The sequence below is a fragment of the Tubulanus polymorphus genome, chromosome 11 (genome assembly GCF_964204645.1).
Source record: "Tubulanus polymorphus chromosome 11, tnTubPoly1.2, whole genome shotgun sequence".
Classification (NCBI taxonomy): Eukaryota; Metazoa; Nemertea; class Palaeonemertea; order Tubulaniformes; family Tubulanidae; genus Tubulanus; species Tubulanus polymorphus.
The window spans coordinates 4,613,986-4,633,653 of NC_134035.1; the positions used below are offsets into that span (position 1 = coordinate 4,613,986).

The window sequence follows — 19,668 nt, forward strand, 5'->3', positions numbered from 1 at the left end:
GTTCGATGTTCGCGCTGAAACTCCGGGTAAATGCCCAGATGACACGAGCACGAGGGACAAGACTCTGCCATTAAACCGTACACGGACCACCTGCACGTCGACAATCCGCGATCGCTGTTTAACGGTTGTCATAGCAATCGCGGCAACAATGAAAACATGACAACGACGACGACACATGTTATGTATCAGACAGGGATATACGGTACATCTTTTACCTTCCGTCGTCGTCATGTCGCGGGCGATGGATGAAATCGGTAATTCACGTTCCTCCTTCCGACTATTAACGATAAAAATAACGCGCCGAGAATCTGACTTTTATGGATGTCAATCAATCTCGGAGAATCGCAGAGAACGGGTTGATTTAAATATAGCTTATGAATTTATAGCTATAGAAATAGACCCGTCTACCTGAATAATCGTATCTAGTTTTCACCAGAAATGAGAGTACGTAATTCGACATCACAAAATGTAATGGTAGTTTAATCGAAAATGAACTAGAAATTAATGCGATTTTTAGAGCATTTCGATATATTTTGGCAGTAGTTGAGCTCTTAGAACCGAGTAAGAAACCACCTTCGAAAAGTAGTTGTAGTCATAGCCTTTTAGCATTTCTTTAAAGATTTTGGACGAGGGTCTGCAGTTTCATGAACAAGTTTACGCTTTAAACGGTGAAATTTGAATTACTGTCCTAACTGAAAAGATGAAGTACCCGAAAAAGCAACGAAACCAAAATTTTGAGTCAGACATTTTTCGAAATTCGTCCGCTCTTTCCGTGGTTTCTATGTCTGATTTCTATGATACGACATTAATGAGTTTACCCCGGGCAATAACTTCGAAAACGCTGAACCGGTTGTTTTTATCATTTTACAGCGAATAGCCGGGTCCCCCGGTGCTGTTTAATCACAGCTTCGGGCGGCGGGTTCGCGCGTGGCGCCCGCTGAGACAAGACCGACGCTTGTGCATGTAGCAAGCCGGCTAGCGAGTTCGCAGAGGGGGTAGTACGCGTTGAGGAGGATTCAAAAAATTGACAACAATTCCTCCGGTCAAACAGAAGCCATTAATTAATGCGGCGACCGACGAAAAACAGTCGTCGCGTCGAAATCCGGAAGCTTAACAAAACGTACAACGACGACGGCTTAACAGCTACGCAAACAAAACGCTAACTACATTAACGTCGCGCTAATCTCTATTTTAGTGAAAACCAAATCCCTCCGAGTGACAATTACCGACGAGTCGATGTTAGCGTTGAAGATGGTTTCGGTCGTCGTTGTCGTTTTCTAGCTCGGTGGATAGTGTGAGAACGTAAACAGCGGGTGCCAATGAACCACGCGACGACGGTTACCGGTGGTGCTCACGGACCCGAGACATCTCGCTGTCCATTACGCCGTCACCGCGATCGACGCATCTGATTAGTCGGTTCATTAATTGATTGTGTCGTTGCCGGAATTCGACACCGGTTTATATATACACGGTCGCTGGTCGCTTCACGCCGAGGGCGTTCAGGCGTATCGCCGAAACGGTCGCGCCGTCGATGAAATGAGAACCGTCCAGGTGGACTGGTCGGTTTACGGTGGTGATGTCCATTAGACACTAGATTGGTCTCCTCTGTCTCTCTCACTCTCTCATCACTCGCAGGTCTAGAAAGTGATGATTTTCACACTGGACACACTTGCGAAACCCGCATTGTCGTGTTTTATGTATATACATAGGATCAATCAATACAGAATTGTGTAGATAAGATAATCTCAAGATCCATAAGTGAGGAGAGGATAGGAGAGAGAAATAGGGAGAGAGGAGAGAGGGAGGACAGAAAAGAATGATGGAGTGAGAGATGGAGAAAGGTGATGGGTGTGGAGGCAGGAGTGAGGAGAGAGAAGTGAGGGAGGAGAGAGAAGGGAGGGAGGAGAGAGAGGTTAGGGAGGAGAGAGAAGTGAAGGGAGTGAGGGAGAGGAGTGAGAGAGGGGAAAGAAGTGAAGGGAGTGCGGGAGGGAGGTGAGAGGTAGGGATGGAAAAGGATGATGGAGTAAGCGAGGGAGAAAGGATAGGAGTGACTGGAGGATGGTGGAGAAGAGAGATCGAAAAGGATGATCGGGTGAGGGAAAAGAGGGAGAGAACAGAGGTGGCAATAAACCATTTTCAACTGTCGTCTGATCTGGATTCTGGATTCTGCGTTGATATTCTCAACGTTTCGCGCTAATACACGAGAAGCGAAGCGAGTGCTTCACTCGTATCGGTAATAATAACACGGCTTAAACAAAACCCTGTCCTACGAGAGAGAGAGAGAGAGAACGAGATACAGACACCTTTTACTGCGTCGTCATCATCCGTTCGTTCGGCTGTTCGCGAGGAAATACCTGCTAAATCGCTCATTTCCTGTTTTTCTTAACGCCGCGCTTTTGACTCATCAATGCGCCGGCTAGTCGAAAATAACACCGGGATATGCGCGCCGCGCCGGCGTGTATAGTTATAAGAGCGATTTTCATGGCGACGACTGCCATCTTCATCACGAAGAGACTCGGACGTAGATGTTAATCCTCGGGGGCTTCCTAAACCGTTTAATAGATAGCCGACGATGCGAAATCGCCGGTTCCTCTAATTTCATCCCATGAACTCTGAAGGAAAGCTCGTCTTTCTCTCTCTCATGTCGCGGATTAACACATTTTTTCCATTAACTTTTTCATGCGAGATTTGCATAACCGGCCGGTTGAAATTAAACCCTTCCGACATGGCCGTTCCGAGCCGACGCTTAAACCGGAGCGAACCCGCCGACTCGAGAAAGCATTGGCTCTCGAGATATTCGCGGAGCCACCCCGAAACTAGATACATGCAAGAAGACATAAAAAATGGTATCATGCTATGATTGATATCGAAGGCGATTGAACCGATGATGATACTGGTTAATTCAAACACCACTGATTTTAAGCCTTAATGATGAAGAACAGAAGAATATTCACATCGATTCACACAAACTACGACCAAAGTGCGGCGATTTTCAAACTCTCTTAGTTTCATTTCAAGCACGGCTTCACGCTTTAAGAACATAATAACAATGATAATAATAATCATAATTCACTTTTTATTAAACTTATTAGGATATACAAGTTAGATGTAATAGTGGTTATAGTGAATATCAGTTAGATGAAGGAAGCAGTGAAAGCCTAGAGGCTGTACAGGTCACCTGTTAAAAGAGTACAAGTACAATGACACTTCGAGGGATATTCACATCAAAACAGCTGAAACAAGCGCCTCCGACGAGCTCATAAACGGACATCAAAAAAAAAAAGAAGAAACAACCAGTCATAATTCCTCGGTCATCCCTCGAATCAAGGAATGCTCGAGACACGTCGGATGATCACCGAAAACCCGAGAGAAATAAAATACCGGACCGTCGAGGTCGATAAACACGTTCGCAGCCAGAGTCGAATGTAACTGTAATCCCATTTATGACCGGTTTCGTTGCTTGCATTATAACATACGCGCTCGGATTTACCTGCGCTGGAAATGCAGAGCGCGGGCCTCGACGAGCCGATTCCTAAATCGTCGTACGAGATTTAGCGTACACCTCGCTAAATGCCGGATAATAACCCGAGTATGCCTTCAAGTGCGAACTGCGAAAACTTTTTCTAACTGCGGACCAGAATACACGATATCTTTAATTGTAATATTTATCACCCAAAATTTGATAGTAATTTGACTCAAAAATAGTAGATTAATTGAAAATGAACTATAAATGAATCCGATTTTGAGAGAAGTTTGATATTCTTGGGCTAAGGTCATTGTCAGGTCTGTTACTGACGCTGATTATAATATTATGATGAAGAAAACTACGAACACGACCGAAATATCTCACCAGATGGCGTTACGAACAAGTCTGGCATACTTGACAAGAATTCAATTTTGAATTTACATCCCTAGAAATTTAGATCGTTGCAAAGTCCATTTTGGTCGTAAAGCTTCTATTCGAATTCACAATAGCCGCAGTATGTCAGCATGAACTGGAACTTCCAGCAAAATACATGCTTTTCATTTTCATCTTGCGAAATCTGGTTTAATGCGGAGAATGAATGTTGGAAATATGGACAAAGACATAACATCATCGCCAGATTCCCGATTTCTTTTTTTATGTGTTTCATCTAAAGATAGAAATGGCAGCCTCTAGACACCAGCAGATACCAGCAGACTGCTGCTGCCACTATAAAACAGTCTTCTCTCCTGATGATTTCTGAGAGACATACATTTCTTTCTCCACCACCGTCGTCCGCCGTCACTGCTGCCGCTGCTGTACGGAATTGAAGAATTATGTTTGCGTTCGTCGACGGTTAACGAGGAATTCACAATCGGCTCGGATCAACGGCAACACTGTCAGTTCCATGTAAAATATTGTCTGATAATTGCCAGCGGAAACCTCTCTCGGGACACGTTCGCTCTCGAATTTTCAAACAGGACTGACTGACTGCCGAGCGGCTCCTCCGCTGCATAGCACTTACATACAGCAAACATATATACAAAATCTTATAACGGTGCGTTCACTCGGGTTATCGGTCGGAGGAGAAGTCCTAGATTCATAGACGGGCTCGAGGAGAAAGTGTGGCTCCAAATAGTACGGAGACTACAATTTGAGCCTTGCACGAACTAGATGATGGGCAACACTGACTCTGCCACAAGATGGCACCTCCGAGTCAGACACCTCTACACGGCTCCTCTGAGTCAGACATGAACGAGTTCAGTTTCCTTTCAACTTTGAAACTTACACAAAACACACAAGTCTGCGGTTCAATCTTCTGGAGCCAAGTTACACAACCAGACTCAAGACCAACACAGGCTAAGACCATCTTAGTTCTACAGCCTATCTAATAACTCAAGACTCGTCTCAAGATTTAAGACCACGGACTGTTGGCAACCCACTCAGATCTATGCATAATTTCTATTCGTCTTTCATCGAATTCGAAAAAATTTGCAAAGATTCTAATAGATCTTAAAAGAAAAATGGATGCTAGCTTGCCGCAGTAGCATCGCCGTGTCCTTATTGCCCTTCAAGTGTTTACAGGTTCAGAATTATAAGCTGATACTGTTCGTATCACCTTGAAAGACATAGCCATAAAACTCCCGCTAAATCGCGTCTCTACGGAGGCTAAGGAAAGGTCGAGTGGGGCCTGGGAAGCAGCTCGGCGCTCGCGCACGGGGAAACCCTGGTAGTAAATCCCACCACCTATTATCAGATTGAACAAAACGAAGGATGAAACCTATTTTCAGATTCTCGCAATCCTGGACACGAGGTTAATGGGATGAGTCATATTACGAGACGCCGAACCGGCCGCCACTATTCGGCGGCCTCCGCGTAACGGTTACTTCATCTTTTCTTCATCTCTTTTTTCGTCGTCGTCGTCGTAAACGAAGCGGTTCGTTTGAACGAGCGACCGCCGAACGACGCCGAAGCGCCCGCGGGTAATTCATCCCGTACTGAACGGGGAACGACGACGCCTTTAACTGTAATTGAAATGGGTGTCAAGTTAGCCGCGGTGATTGTGTTCGTCGTGTCTCGCGATCCCGAGTCTTATATACGAACGCGCGCGCCGTAAGATTACGCCGGCGTCCGGGTATCCAGTGTCGTTCGGTTAATTTCGCCGATCCGGCCACCGGGGACCGGCGCCGCGCACGCCGGCTCGACCCGGCTTAAAAATTACGCCGTGCTCGGTACACGCACGTAAGGTACCGGCGTACCCGTCTCGGCTGACGCATACCTGGCCGCGAGATTAGGATTACGTTGATAACGTTCGGGATTTGATTCGGATGGTTATGAGGTCGTTGATGAAATGGCAGCTGGCTGCTACTGCTACCGCTGCTGCGATGATCACAATGCCTTCGGAGAGAAGATGAGAAAAAGGGTCTACGGAAAGACAAGCCAGGTGTTTATATTTCTGATCCTCCGTTAACGCCGACATATTACGCACGCGCTGAGACAACAGATACCGAGCGACTAAATAACCGTAATAAAACTATCAGGGAGATTATCTCTTAATCTATCTTAATCCCTTACACTCGGGTTGAGGTTATCCGAGCTATGATAATTCGACTTAAACCTCTATTATATACCTATGAACAGATACGTATTATTATTTAGAACCGTGATGATGATGATGATGATGATAATGATGACGATGAAAGCACTCGCGCGACCTGTCGTTAAAAAGAAAACACGGGCTCCTTTTCGTTTAATTTCGAATAAATGAAAAACACGAGCGCAAACAGCTACTGATATAAATAATTGCGTCTTTGAATACGGTGTTCGGCGTGTTGACTCAACTGAAAATTTTACTTTCTCGTTCACAAAAAGCGGCCATTGTTGCGCGGTTGTCGACGAACAAATATGTACAGTTCGTAAGCAAACATGGCCGCCGCGCGCCGGCCGACGCCGTTTCCTTCGAAATCGAGAAACGTTTTTGTTTATTCGGCATGCTGTTACGCGCGCGCGCGCAATTCCACAGCGGTGGCGGCGGCGTCAGCGGCTTCGTCCGTCCGTCGTCCGCGTTTACGCCGACGTGTCGAACGAAAACGCAAATATTTAATTTGCATTAATCGTCGGAGAATATTCGAATGCGTTTCTAAGAGACCGCACCGCGTCGCAGGGTACCGCGCCGCACCACACGATGGTGTGTTAAATGGCGCCATTAGAATGATATACCGTCATTTACCCCTTACACAACTTATCCCCGTTTTTATAGTTCCTAAAGTGCTAAATTCAGATAGGATTGCCAAATTCACCCATTTACAAATTCCCTGATTTAACAGGTTTTTGACAAATTTTGTAAAATTCCATAAATTTTCCCAAATTTTTATTCCCCAAGTTTTCAGGTCCAGCAGCCAACCCCTGTGTTGTTTGTTTCCGATCTCTAATGATGGCAGTTTTAGTCCACAGCCCGAACTGGTTAGATTAACTAGCACATTTTCAGTAGGGGCGTGACGGGGGTACTTGTCATTCAACTGATGTCATAGTCAGTCATAGATACGCCATTACTTTTTAAAAGCGACGAGCGCGGGGTTCTAGCTTCAACAGATGACTATAATACCTCAAATACGTATCGTAATCAACGCCGAACATGTATTTTCTTATTCTCATCCTCTAGTCGGCCGCTAAGCCTCGGTCGTATCTGAAAACGGGGGCGAAAACAAATACGAAATCATGCGAGCGTCTCCGGAGCCATAACTCTCGCCGTTTCGACGTCGCGCGAATACCGCCGGGAACCACGCATCGGCGCCAGTTGCCAGGCAACTCGGCCATCCATCTTAGTTTCGGACGATTGTAACGTTTCGGGTCGCGTTCGAATCGCTGTGTAAACCGACGCGCCGCGCGAGTTGTGTGTGCTCAAGAGAAGTCGGCGTTTTCGCGCCGCGGTACCTGACTCGAATTCGAACGCCGACTTTTCCTTCGCCCGGAGCCGCCACCGCCACCGCCGCCGCAGTGGCCGCCGGCTGGTGCCGATCGCCCGGGAGATGAAAACGCGAATAAAACATACATACACGACTTTACGCGGGCGTTTCGCTCGAACAATGTCTGTCGCTATTTTTCAAACGAAGTCGTCGACGATGATTATATCCCGGTGACGAGCGACGTTCGTTGAAGAGCTTTCGAAATTATCGACGCATTAATAAGTAAAGTAACGAGAGCGCGATCGACGCACAGGTGATGGGACAACGATGTCACACTTGACGGAGCGCCGCGGCGACACTTGAAAGCGAAAAAGCTTCTTCCGTGTCGCGCGGCGCTTACTGAAAATTTCATGACCAATTTGCTAGTTTGAAAAACGGTTTTTTTTTTAAACCGGACCAACGTTCAAGAGTCATCGTCGTAACGGTGGGCGTCGTTTTCGAGAGTAGCGAAGGAAAGGGAAAGGGCGAACTTTGAATAATAGAAGAAGTCCCACAATTCGAATTTAGTACGATAAAATTTATCGAAAACAAATCCCATTTCCACTGTTGACTTACAGTCATCATCAGTAGGACTAACTCAGGCGTTGACTAAACAACCATCATCAGCCGACATCATCATTCCACCTGATGATGGCTGTTAGTTAGCATTCACGGAATAGCGTGTTTATTCGACTACTAAAATCGTGAACTTAAATCGTCATCTTTATCGTGAACTCAAGTACAGTCATTTAACCTTTTGCGATTTTAACATTTCCAAACCTATTCCGGGACTGATCTTCAAATTTTCCATCGGGCCAAATATCCAAATCGCCTTAATGAGGAGCTCACTAAGGTAGAATTGAACATTTACGCGAAATAGACATTAACTATCTAGACCACACTTTTAAAATTCCGAAGCTTTTTCATGGCTTCGGACACAAAACTTGAACATCCATAAACTTTCAAAGTCTCGAAACAATGATCAGCAATTGCCATAACTTTTGCAGGATTTTCTTGATAAATTAACCGAATTTTTGGGACCAGTACAAACCCTATCTCCCAGACCAACAAGGAGCCAGCAAATCATTTCCCATTACAAAATCTAAACTAAAGTTTTGATTTTGAAAAAAAAAACCAAACGTGACATTTCGAAAGCAGAGGGTGGTACAAACCCTATCTCCCAGACCAACAAGGACCCCGCATATCATTTGCCATTACAAAATCTAAACTAAAGTTTTGATTTTGAAAAAAAAACCAAACGTGACATTTCGAAAGCAGAGGATGGTACAAACCCTATCTCCTAGACCAACAAGGACGCAGCAAATCATTTCCCATTACAAAATCTAAACTAAAGTTTTGATTTTGAAAAAAAAACCAAACGTGACATTTCGAAAGCAGAGGGTGGTACAAACCCTATCTCCTAGACCAACAAGGACGCAGCAAATCATTTCCCATTACAAAATCTAAACTGAAGTTTTGATTTTGAAAAAAAAAACCAAACGTGACATTTTGAAAGCGGAGGGTGGTTACCAGTTACAACTAAAAATACACACATGAATTTCATATTTCGTATTTTCTGGTGATGGTGGTGGATATCAAATATTCATTTCATATCGCTTTTTTTTTCAAATTATCGTCGATCATTGAACTGTCGTTTGATGATAGATTCATCGCTTCAAAGACGCGTAGATTTTGAACGCGAATCGCGTCGATAATTTTTGGGTGTCGACGTGCGCGAGCGCGCGGCGGCGGCGACGACCGGGCGTCATCGAAATTCAAGTTGGCCGTTCGTCGGTAATTGATCGCGCTTCGTAACCCTAGACGCCCGAAAAACTTTCCGCCCTGAATTTTTTTTTCTCGAAAAAAACTTTTTCCCCAGATCGGTTTGAACGATAATTACAATCGATCGCTCGGCGATATCTATAATAATAATATTATTATTACAAAACGGAACGTTTCAAATTTTTTTTGCGAATAAAAATGCTCGCGCTAAGAATACTCGCGCGCGCGTGCAAGCTATTAAACTATCAAATTCAAACCGAGCGAAATCGCTTTATCGCGAAAAAAGATCGAGTATAAGCATCGACGATACGATGGTAAAAAAAGGTTTCTATAACAGAAAAAAAATTCAAATTGTTTCAAAATACCCGATAACCATTAATATCAGTTAAAAAAAACAAACTATAAGTAAACGATTAGAAATACAATATCTAAGCTTTCGACTGCCGCGGATAATTTTCATGAAATGGCAAATTTTTTTTCGGGAAACGATTTTCCAACAATTTCAACGGTTCATTCAGTTCAGCGGCATCGGGATTAATTCGTCAGGGCGAACACGCGGCGGTGAAAGGGTTAATAAGTCCGGGTTGCCTCGATTAATAGTCGAACGAATTCGTCGTAGGAATTTGATTAACCCCCTCCCCTCCGGTTAAACCGATCGATACGAATAAACAATTAAGAAGCTACTTTGACATTTTTCAAACGATAAAAGTTAATAATAATTTCTTTCTCGAGTTAATCATTTATATATGATAAACACGATGATTGGATATGTACGGCGTATGAGACGCGCTCGTGGTGTGCCTCCAGGCGACCGACGATGAATTCCGTATAATTAGAAAGAAAATTTCAAAGGCAGTTTTCACTTTTTCTATCAAGTCTCTTCGCGTTGAAACTGACGGGCACACCCTGTCGTCGTCGCCGCCGCCGCCGCTGCTGCCGTATGTTCATGTACGTAAACTTATACGGCGCATAGTTTCAGCAAGACTACACGCCCCTATATCATGACATGATGACATTTCGATTAAAATCACCTTCAAATTTGCGCTAGTTCAAAATAACTTCACCCTAGAGTTTGTCTAACATATATGCAAATGCACTGATAACATATACAATGGTATTTCTATGATATCTTAATCTATCTAAATGATATTAGGGTTTTCCCTGTGGTAACTAAAGGTGCAAGTGCAAAGACATTTTATAAGGGATTTTCCACGGTATCTAAAGGTATGAACGGAATGCAATGACATTTTACAAGGGTTTTTCTGCGGTACCTTTAGGTACTAATAGAACGCAATAACATTTTATAAGGGATTTTCCGTGGTATCTAAAATTACTAGTAGAATGAAATGACATTTTGTAAGGGTTTTTCCGTGGTATCTTTAGGTACTAATAGAATGCAATGACATTTTATTAGGGATTTTCCGCAGTATCTAAAAGTACCAGTAGAATGAAATGACATTTTATAAGGGTTTTTCCGTGGTATCTTTAGGTACTAGTAGAATGCAATGACATTTTATAAGGGTTTTTCCGCGGTATGGAACGGTACTAGCAGAATGCGACGTCATCTTATCAGGGTTTTTCTTTGAGGAGGTACTAATTGGGAAGCACTGATATCATTTTTCCCCATTATGAGTTTTAGGATGTTGAGCTGGCGTCGCACTGTTGTGGGGTATTTATACCCAAATAAATAAGACCGCGGCAGAGAACGATAGCGAGTTAGTGTAAGTGATAGAGATGTGGTTTTTACCTTGGAGAGCGGATTGCTGTAGGTGAGATTGAAGATCTTCTGCAAGCATAAAATCAAACGAAACATCAAAACAGAGCACAAACAAAGAAGACTATAAGTGACAAATAAAACGAAACAAATCAGAAAAAGCAGAGAGAGAGAGAGAGGGATAGAGACAAGGGTAATGGTATATACAATAGTAGCTTATTGCTTCTATTAAGAGATAGGAACATTTTATGAATGCAGCAATTAGGGCTAAGGTTTCGTTACGACATATAAGGAACTAGGACTCCGTGGTGCAACATACACAGAATACCGAAACAAGACAGAACACAAATCTTTTATAGCGGATTGTCTTAAATAGGCGACGCTTCGCATACGCAACCGAACAGGCACGAATCGTCGAAACGAAAGACGCCTCGTCGCTGCCCGGCGTCCCGGCTGCGCTTTTTTTTTCGTATAACGTCGCCGGGAACGTATCTTTAAAACGGTTTATCTACGATCATCGACACTACCTGCAGGGATAAACAAAAAATTACCTAACTACGCGCAATTCATTAAACATTCGAAAAACGCCCGAGGCGCACACACGCGCACACGAGGGTATTTTAATAACAAAATAGATCAATTTATTCGCCTCTTTCTGCATCGTTGCACACGCGGCCACACAGCCGCTGAAGAGCACTAAAATGCCAGGAATGCCGAGACGCGAAATACCGAGAACGAGTCGTACACGGCAGGATGTTCAGTCGCATGAAGCCGAAACATCGTGGCCATCTGCCTGACGAGGACGACTACAGCACGAAGCTAAAATGACGTGGCTGTCCAACTGGACCCAGTTCCACAATAGTATGAGTTATGATTCGACTGAGAGTTAACTCATTGAAAATGATTTGATTTTAACTCATGAGTTAACTCTTAACTCACAACCGTGGAACTGAGCCCCCGATGATGGCTACTAGTACGAGGCTTGATGAAGATTCGTAAATTCATTTTTAGTGCAGGAATTATCAACTATTCATCAATCAATTAATTATAAATTAATCATGAATGCTATAAATGGTGTTTGATGGTTCCATACACCAGTTATATATAAACCAAGTTATATAAAACTGACTGACTGACCGTGGTGGTGAGAAGTTTTCCTTTCACTCGACAAACGCTATCATTCATCAATTCTATCGAATACGACCGCGGTATTATTCATCGCGACCGTCGAGAGATGAGATTTTAGATTTCACTAGATTTCTATTGAACGACCGATTGCGCGTTGCGAGACACGATGATCGATATTTCTCCCTATAGGTTAATTAGAACAATAATATCTACGTTGAACACGATTGAACGCGAATGCAACGCGGCTTTTTCTTCGTCGTTCCCCCGGGCGTCGGCGGTCAGTCAAACGGTCAGTCAGTCAGCCGCTATCGGTCGGGTCCATCGTTTCGGATAATGCGGCAATCATTTCCACTTGCAGTGACTGATTTTCAATTTCGAATCGCTCGGCCGCGACAGTTTTCATGGCAAATGGGACCTAACGATACACCATCGTCGTCAACAGATGGCGCCGTAAATCTAGGAAATACAATCCACAATAACGCTAGTGCCACCTAGTGGAACCTTGATTGAACATGATAGACTTACAATCACACTAATGCCACCTATTGAATCCTCAATCGCCACAGTAACCTTATTTATAACAATATAACTAGCACCACCTTGTGGATACTCAATTGCCACAGTAACCTTACTTACAATATAACTAGCACCACCTTGTGGATCCTCAATCGCCACATTCACAATCACACTAGGGCTACCTGGTGGATCTTCAATAGCCACACCAGCCTTATACGAATACGAATACGAATATTTATTACACTCCAACCATTTCCATGGTATATGGAGGAAAAGAAACAGTATTTACAATTATTTACAAAAACAGTAGATAAAAGCACTTTGAAACATAACAAACGTTATTTACAACATACTATTTACACACACTACCGGAGGGATCTATATACATCCAGACCTAATTTGATAAATTTAGCAAGTTTAAAAGTTGGATTTTTTAAAACATCAAGATTCCGAAAGGTATTTGAATTTAGGTAGCTTTCACGGAATACGGTAAGTAATTTACAGTCAAAAATGAAATGTAGTTCGTCGCCTAAAACGTTACAGGTGGGGCATAATCTATCGGTTCTCGGTAGATGGAGATTTGACAATTTATTTACAGGTAGGAGATAAGACCCAATCCTGAACTGGAATAAGCTGGTCACTAAGTCGTCATCAAGCCGATTTATATAGTTTTCAAATTTGATATCCTTCTTATATTGTCTAAAATTAATGTATAACGGGTTATTATTTAGCCTAAATTCTGTCTCTTGCACATGCTGATCACGGAGTAAACGGTGTAATTGTTTTGGAGAAGTCCTAGAGTTTACCATAGATTGTTGTGTCCATATATACGAAAGGCCACAGTCATCAAAAGTCTTCTTAATAAATAACAGCCAGGGGCTCTTAAACCTATCATTCAGATATAAATTATAAGATATCTTATAGAGAATTGAACTAAGTTTACTTTGTTTGCACTCTATCGTTTTGACCCAAAAATTAATCATTCTACGCTTTACGCTTATATACATAGGATAACGTCCTAACTCCGCTAATACTTGAAGGTTATGGGAATATTTTGTAACTTTCATGATAATTTTACAAAATAAACAGTGGAGGTTTTCTAATAAGTCAAGGTTTTCATATCCCCAGATTTCGCAACCGTACAACGCGATAGGAGCGACGCACATGTCAAATAGTTTAAACATTACATCTACTGGAAGTTTCAAACGTCTGCCCTTTTGAATAATAGAATACATAGCTTTCATAGCTTTATCATAGAGAAATTTTTTTGCTTTAGCGAAACTACCGTTCCAATTGAATTTCACTCCGAGATACACATAATCCTCAACTAACTCTAACTCCTGATTACCGAACATGAATTTCGAAATACGCTTAATCCTACTTTTACTTCGAGCGAAGACTAATATTTTAGTTTTATCAACATTCACCGTGAGGCCGTTGTCGGCGCAATATTCAAATAATGTATCCAAATGTGACTGGAGAGATTCCTCATCTTCAGCAAGAATGACTGTGTCATCCGCATAAAGGATAATGAATAAGTTAAGTAAAGTCCCTAGTTCTGGGTCACAATTCACATTAAGCTTTTCAATATACGACAAAGTTGGTTTACCGCGCGTAGCAAAAAAGTCTTCAATATCGTTTAAGAATAAGGAAAATAGGATAGGTGATAAATTTTCACCTTGTCTTAAACCTCTATCAGCAGCAAAATACTGTGATGTGTTTCCGTTAAATTGAACACATGATTTCACCGAATTATAGATATTTTTAACTACGTTCAAAAAATTCCCCGTAATGCTACTCTCTATCAATTTTCTCCATAATGTAACCCGGCAAACCGAGTCGAAAGCCTTCTTAAAATCTACAAAGGCGCAAAAAAGTCTTCTTCCTTGACATAAGTACAATTCGACGATTGTTTTCAACGCGTAAATATGGTCAGTAGTAGAATATTTTGGTCTAAATCCGGCCTGTGCTTCACTAATTATATTGTTTGAATCGAGAAAAGTTGACAGCCTTTGGTTAAGGATACTTGTGAATAATTTACCAAGACAGCTAACTAGTGTTATACCTCTATAATTATCAGGATTAGTGGGATCGCCTTTCTTTTTAAAAACAGGTTTAATTATCCCTATAGACCACGTCTCCGGAACATGTCCAGTCTTAAGAACTAAATTAAACAGGTTTCGTAATATATTAACTAAGCACGGATACCGACTAAATTTTAATAACTCATTAATGATTCCATCTATACCAGGTGCCTTATTGTTCTTAAGCAATGAGATAGCTTTCATTACTTCATCAGCTGTTATGTCGCAGTTTAAAATATGGTTGTCATATACAGGAGGATCATCATTCTGTTGTTCAATATTATCGTTCCCTTCGTTTACACCATTTAAGTCATTTAATTGCATAAAGTGTTCAAGAAAAATATCAATATCAATATTAGCGTCCTTAGTTTTTGCATAAGTTGCAGAATTAAGCATAGCCCAATACTTTTTCGGGTTATTGACTTCACAATCTCGTAGTTCTTTAATAAAAGTTTCCTTCTGTTTTCTCTTACTTTCCCGGATGATTTTTTTATATTTCTTTGACGAGTTCTTGAAAGCATCAAAGTTAGAAGGGGTGGGGCAGCCTCTATATCTGTTTTTATTATAATTATAATCTTTACGCGCATCCCTACAGCTACGATTGAACCACTTGTTATGAACCGGGCTTCTACGTCTTCTATTTTTCCTATTGAGCACTAAGTTACATTCTTCGGCACTTAACACCAGGGAAGATACAAATCTATCAGTGAGTTTGTTATACATAATTGCACTAGTGCCACCTGGTGGATCTTCAATAGCCACAGTTACCTTATCAACTATATAACTAGCACCACCTGGTGGATCTTCAATAGCCACACCAGCCTTATACATAATCGCACTAGTGCCATCTGGTGGATCTTCAATCGCCACAATTATCTTATCAACTGCACAACTAGCACCACCTGGTGGATCTTCAATAGCCACACCAGCCTTACATCATCATCGTTTATTTCTCGAAGTCAAAACATGCAAAAGCCAGCAACACGTCATCATTCAAACGAACTATAATTCTCTAAATAAAAACGGTGACGTGGTCGGTCGCTGGATGGCATCATACGACGATGACAATAATAAAAATCATAATAACGCGCACGGCCACGTTCGTCTGCCGCTGCCGCCAGTTTACGAATTCGCCTGCGGGTCTCAATTTGTGTCACCGACAACGAGACCCGCCTTTAACGATAAAAACGCGCTGATATTCGACGCGGAAAATGTCAGAGCGCGTTCTCCGAACAACGGCGGCGAGTTTATTTATATACAATCGTATTTACACGGCGCTCTCGGTGATGATGGACCACGCGATGGGTGTAGCCTTTATCGCGCCGATGATGTCGCCTGTACCGTCGTATTAAAAGCTTCTATATATAGGAATCAGGGACGATCGCTCCGTTTTTCAAAGGCCACGCGAGAACCAATACCGTCACGCCAAATCAGCATTTTCCATTTCACGCGACATACCGGCGCTGCTGACCTTCGAGTATTTTCGTACATACTTCAACTTCGAGTAATTTTGTGATAACAAACGCACGCTTCGATTTAATAATAATACACTTTTATGCGACATACCTCGCTACGAATTTCAGGACGAAAGATTTTTATTGAATGTTAAAAAACTTCTCTTAATTTGCATGGTCATTAGTTCTTTAGTTTATATTAGTTTCATTGGTTTATGTTTATGCTAAAGAACCGAGCACTCAAGGTTACAATTAAGTAACCTCTTACAGAGTGGCAATCTCAACAAATTTCCCTCAATTTTCCCTGATTATTTTGTAGCTTCTTTTTTATTTACTGTCCAGGTTCCTGTCATCAATGCTTGCTTTCTTACAAATATCATGTAAAGTATCACGTAAAATTGAATTTTTGATGACGAAATTAATCATAACAATGACAATAATAATAATAATAATAACAATAATAATAACAATGATAATAATAATAATAATAATAATAATAATAATAATAATAATAATAATAATAGTAACTTACACAATTCCCGACTTTTAAAAGAATAGAAATTCCCTGACGTTTCCCTGATTTCGATGTAAGTGGCGCCACCCTACCTCAGTCGTACCCACCTCGAAGCACAATTTTCAAACATTTTACGGCAACGAAGCCCAACGGTTCATTGGTCTTTTAAATAAAAGAATCGGCAGAAGTTTCGTAATCTATAAAATCTGAAGTGATATAAACTCGACTGAGCGAATATTTTGAAAGGATAAATATACGCCTTGAAGAGACGAGTTCAATACTAAAAACATCGACCGCCGGCGAACGGGCAAAAAGTTAAGAAGATTTTCACGCAAACGGCGATTGATTTCTCAGAATTAAAAGGTTTACGCACCCTGGCATTTCAAGTTGTAAAACTTTCGCCGAAGTTTTCAAATGTACTTTGCTTTGGGTATATTTTTCATCCACGTCGCGTTTAGTTTCATCGATTCAGTAATTGCATAGTTCAGATTATATATAGAATTGGGTCTTGCGCAATACCACATACCAGGGAGGGGTACATATAGGTATTCAGCACTCTGGGCTGGTGCATATTACACAGAATATTTAACTATGAACGACCCAATTCTACAGTTCTAAGTTTGCAGTAGAGTTAGATTTTACTCTGAACCTAGTTCCACAATTGCGTGGATTTATTTTGAATCCGGATCCGTTATCATACCATCATTCTAGTGATCACAATTTCATTCTAGCGATCACAATATCATTCTAGTGATCATACTATTGTTCCAGTGATCTTACTATTGTTCTAGTGATCATATTATTGTTCTAGTAATCATACTATTGCTCTAGTGATCACAATATTGCTCTAGTGGTCACAATATTGTTCTAGTGATTATACTATCGCTCTAATGATCATACTATTGTTCTAGTGATCAAACTATTGCTCTAGTGATCAAACTACTGTGATCATACTATCACTAGTGATCATTCTATCATTCTAGTGATCATACTATCAGAAGACAGTTTTTTGGTAAACACTATTTTGATAAAACACTATTTATATTTTGTCTTCAATATCATTCTATCCGAAAGAACAACGTCGATCTGTTTTTGAAAGCCGTTGAGTTCAGGGTTTCTTTTTTTGCGGCTTCCGTCTGATAATGACAAGTACCGAGCGGCGCCGTTGTACCGCGATCTTTCACCGACGTCGTCGATTTTACGGTCGAGGAGGCGCCGCGAAAAAAAATCACCGCTCGCCATTCACGGGCGGAGTCGACGCGATTTTACACCGGCGCACGCCGGGACAATACGCGGGTATCAACGCCGCATGGCTCCGTGTACGCGTATCGGGCGTCTTTATAAAAACACAACACGCGCGATTAACGAAGCTTCGCGCGCTTCACCGCGTCCCGGCGACTCGCTACATCAACCCGGCGAAACAAAACCCGGTCGGAGTCGTCATTAAAATACAAAACGGGGGAGAGAGACGGAGAGAGAAAATACGGGCGTTCGTTCCTTCGTTCATTTGCTCATTAGTCGATGATGAACGCATCATTAGAGAGATGGTGCAGATGTATTCTTTACATACAGTGCTGAATAAACGCGCATATCGCGTTACGCTCGCTCGCAGAACGACGTTTCCATTACAAAACAAAATCGTAATCGAATTCGGTTAGAGGTACGAGGCATTGTCTGTTTAAGCCAGACATGCCAGGCATAGGTCGTACATGCCGGGGTATAGGTCAGACATGCCGGGCATAGGTCGTACATGCCGGGGTATAGGTCAGACATGCCGGGCATAGGTCAGACATGCGTAGACCTCATGACTGGGAGGGCTACATACGTTCGCGTTTCTGCGACGCGACCATCTCTACCAGTCGCAACCGACTGTGACCGACGCGCACTAGTCGCACGACATCACTGACAGCATAGCGGTCGACCTAGGCGACCCTTCACCACCGGTTACGTCGTGGCAGGTGAATCCGCACCCGCTCAGCTCGGCGATGAAATTCAACACCTAAATGTTAAGTTGATGTAAAAACATTAAACATTCGACCCTAAGCCGTCTTCTTCGCCGGTCGATCGATAGCGAACGACGAACACAATGAACGTAGCAATTATCCATTTAAGACGCGATAACTCGCGATCTGAGCGAGTTCTACGCCCATTCACCGCCTCGGCTACGCCGTTATTATTATCACAGTCCGGGTATTCGGATGAACGGACCCGGACCCCGAAGACTAACAAAACAAGTCGTCGGTTTATTCGTTGCTATTGACGATGCGCGCGGCGGCGGTATTTAGCATAACGAAGAGCGAAGGGTCGCGCAGGTGAAACGGTGACGTACCGTTGCGGGTCTCGACCCTAGATAAACACAGGGGGGATAAACGCAATCTCTTCCACCCAGGCGCAGCGCGACGACGACGGTGTTTATCCCCGATGCGGATTTCTGCGAGAAGCGTCGTCGTCGTCGTGCGACTTTAAACGGTATATTGTATCTACACGATGACGACCGCCTGCAGGTATTCATCGGTTAAAACCCATCGGAGACTCTGAGATCATACCATAGAACTCACATCAGACTTATATACAGAGGCGAATAGAGAATAAATTCTATACAATACAATGCATTCATAAATCGTCATATGAATAATTATAGATATCTACATCACCGGCTTGAAAAGTTAAAATCTTAAAATCGATACCACATCTTCCTGAATATACATATATATATATATATATATATATATATATATATATATATATATATATATATATATATATATATATATATATATATATATATATATATATATATATATATTGTTATATTATTATATGTCAAGATTGATTTTAGCATTAATAGTTTTCGTTTCATGTGTCCATAGTCTACCCGGGTTTATGATAATCTCGTATTCTAGATTCGGTCTTAAAGATCAGTATTAGTTCGGTTTGTAAGGGATTTCAGCTGATTAAACAATGCCATCGAATCATCATTATTGTTCGATCGTATGGGGGGGCTGTTAAACGAATGAACAGTAGCCAGACAGCTAGACAGACAGACAGCCCCTCGGGTCATTCTAACAA

At 42.1% G+C, this 19,668-nt stretch overlaps 1 protein-coding gene across 1 annotated transcript in view; it reads right to left on the bottom strand.

The window, feature by feature from the left end:
• Nucleotides 1-19,668, bottom strand: part of LOC141912925 (one cut domain family member 2-like) — a 114,163-nt gene that overhangs the window by 5,333 nt on the left and 89,162 nt on the right. Inside the window, exon 4 of the mRNA XM_074804355.1 lies at nt 10,937-10,975. Within this exon, the coding sequence (XP_074660456.1) occupies nt 10,937-10,975 (39 nt within the window). The remainder of the gene's footprint in view (nt 1-10,936; nt 10,976-19,668) is intronic.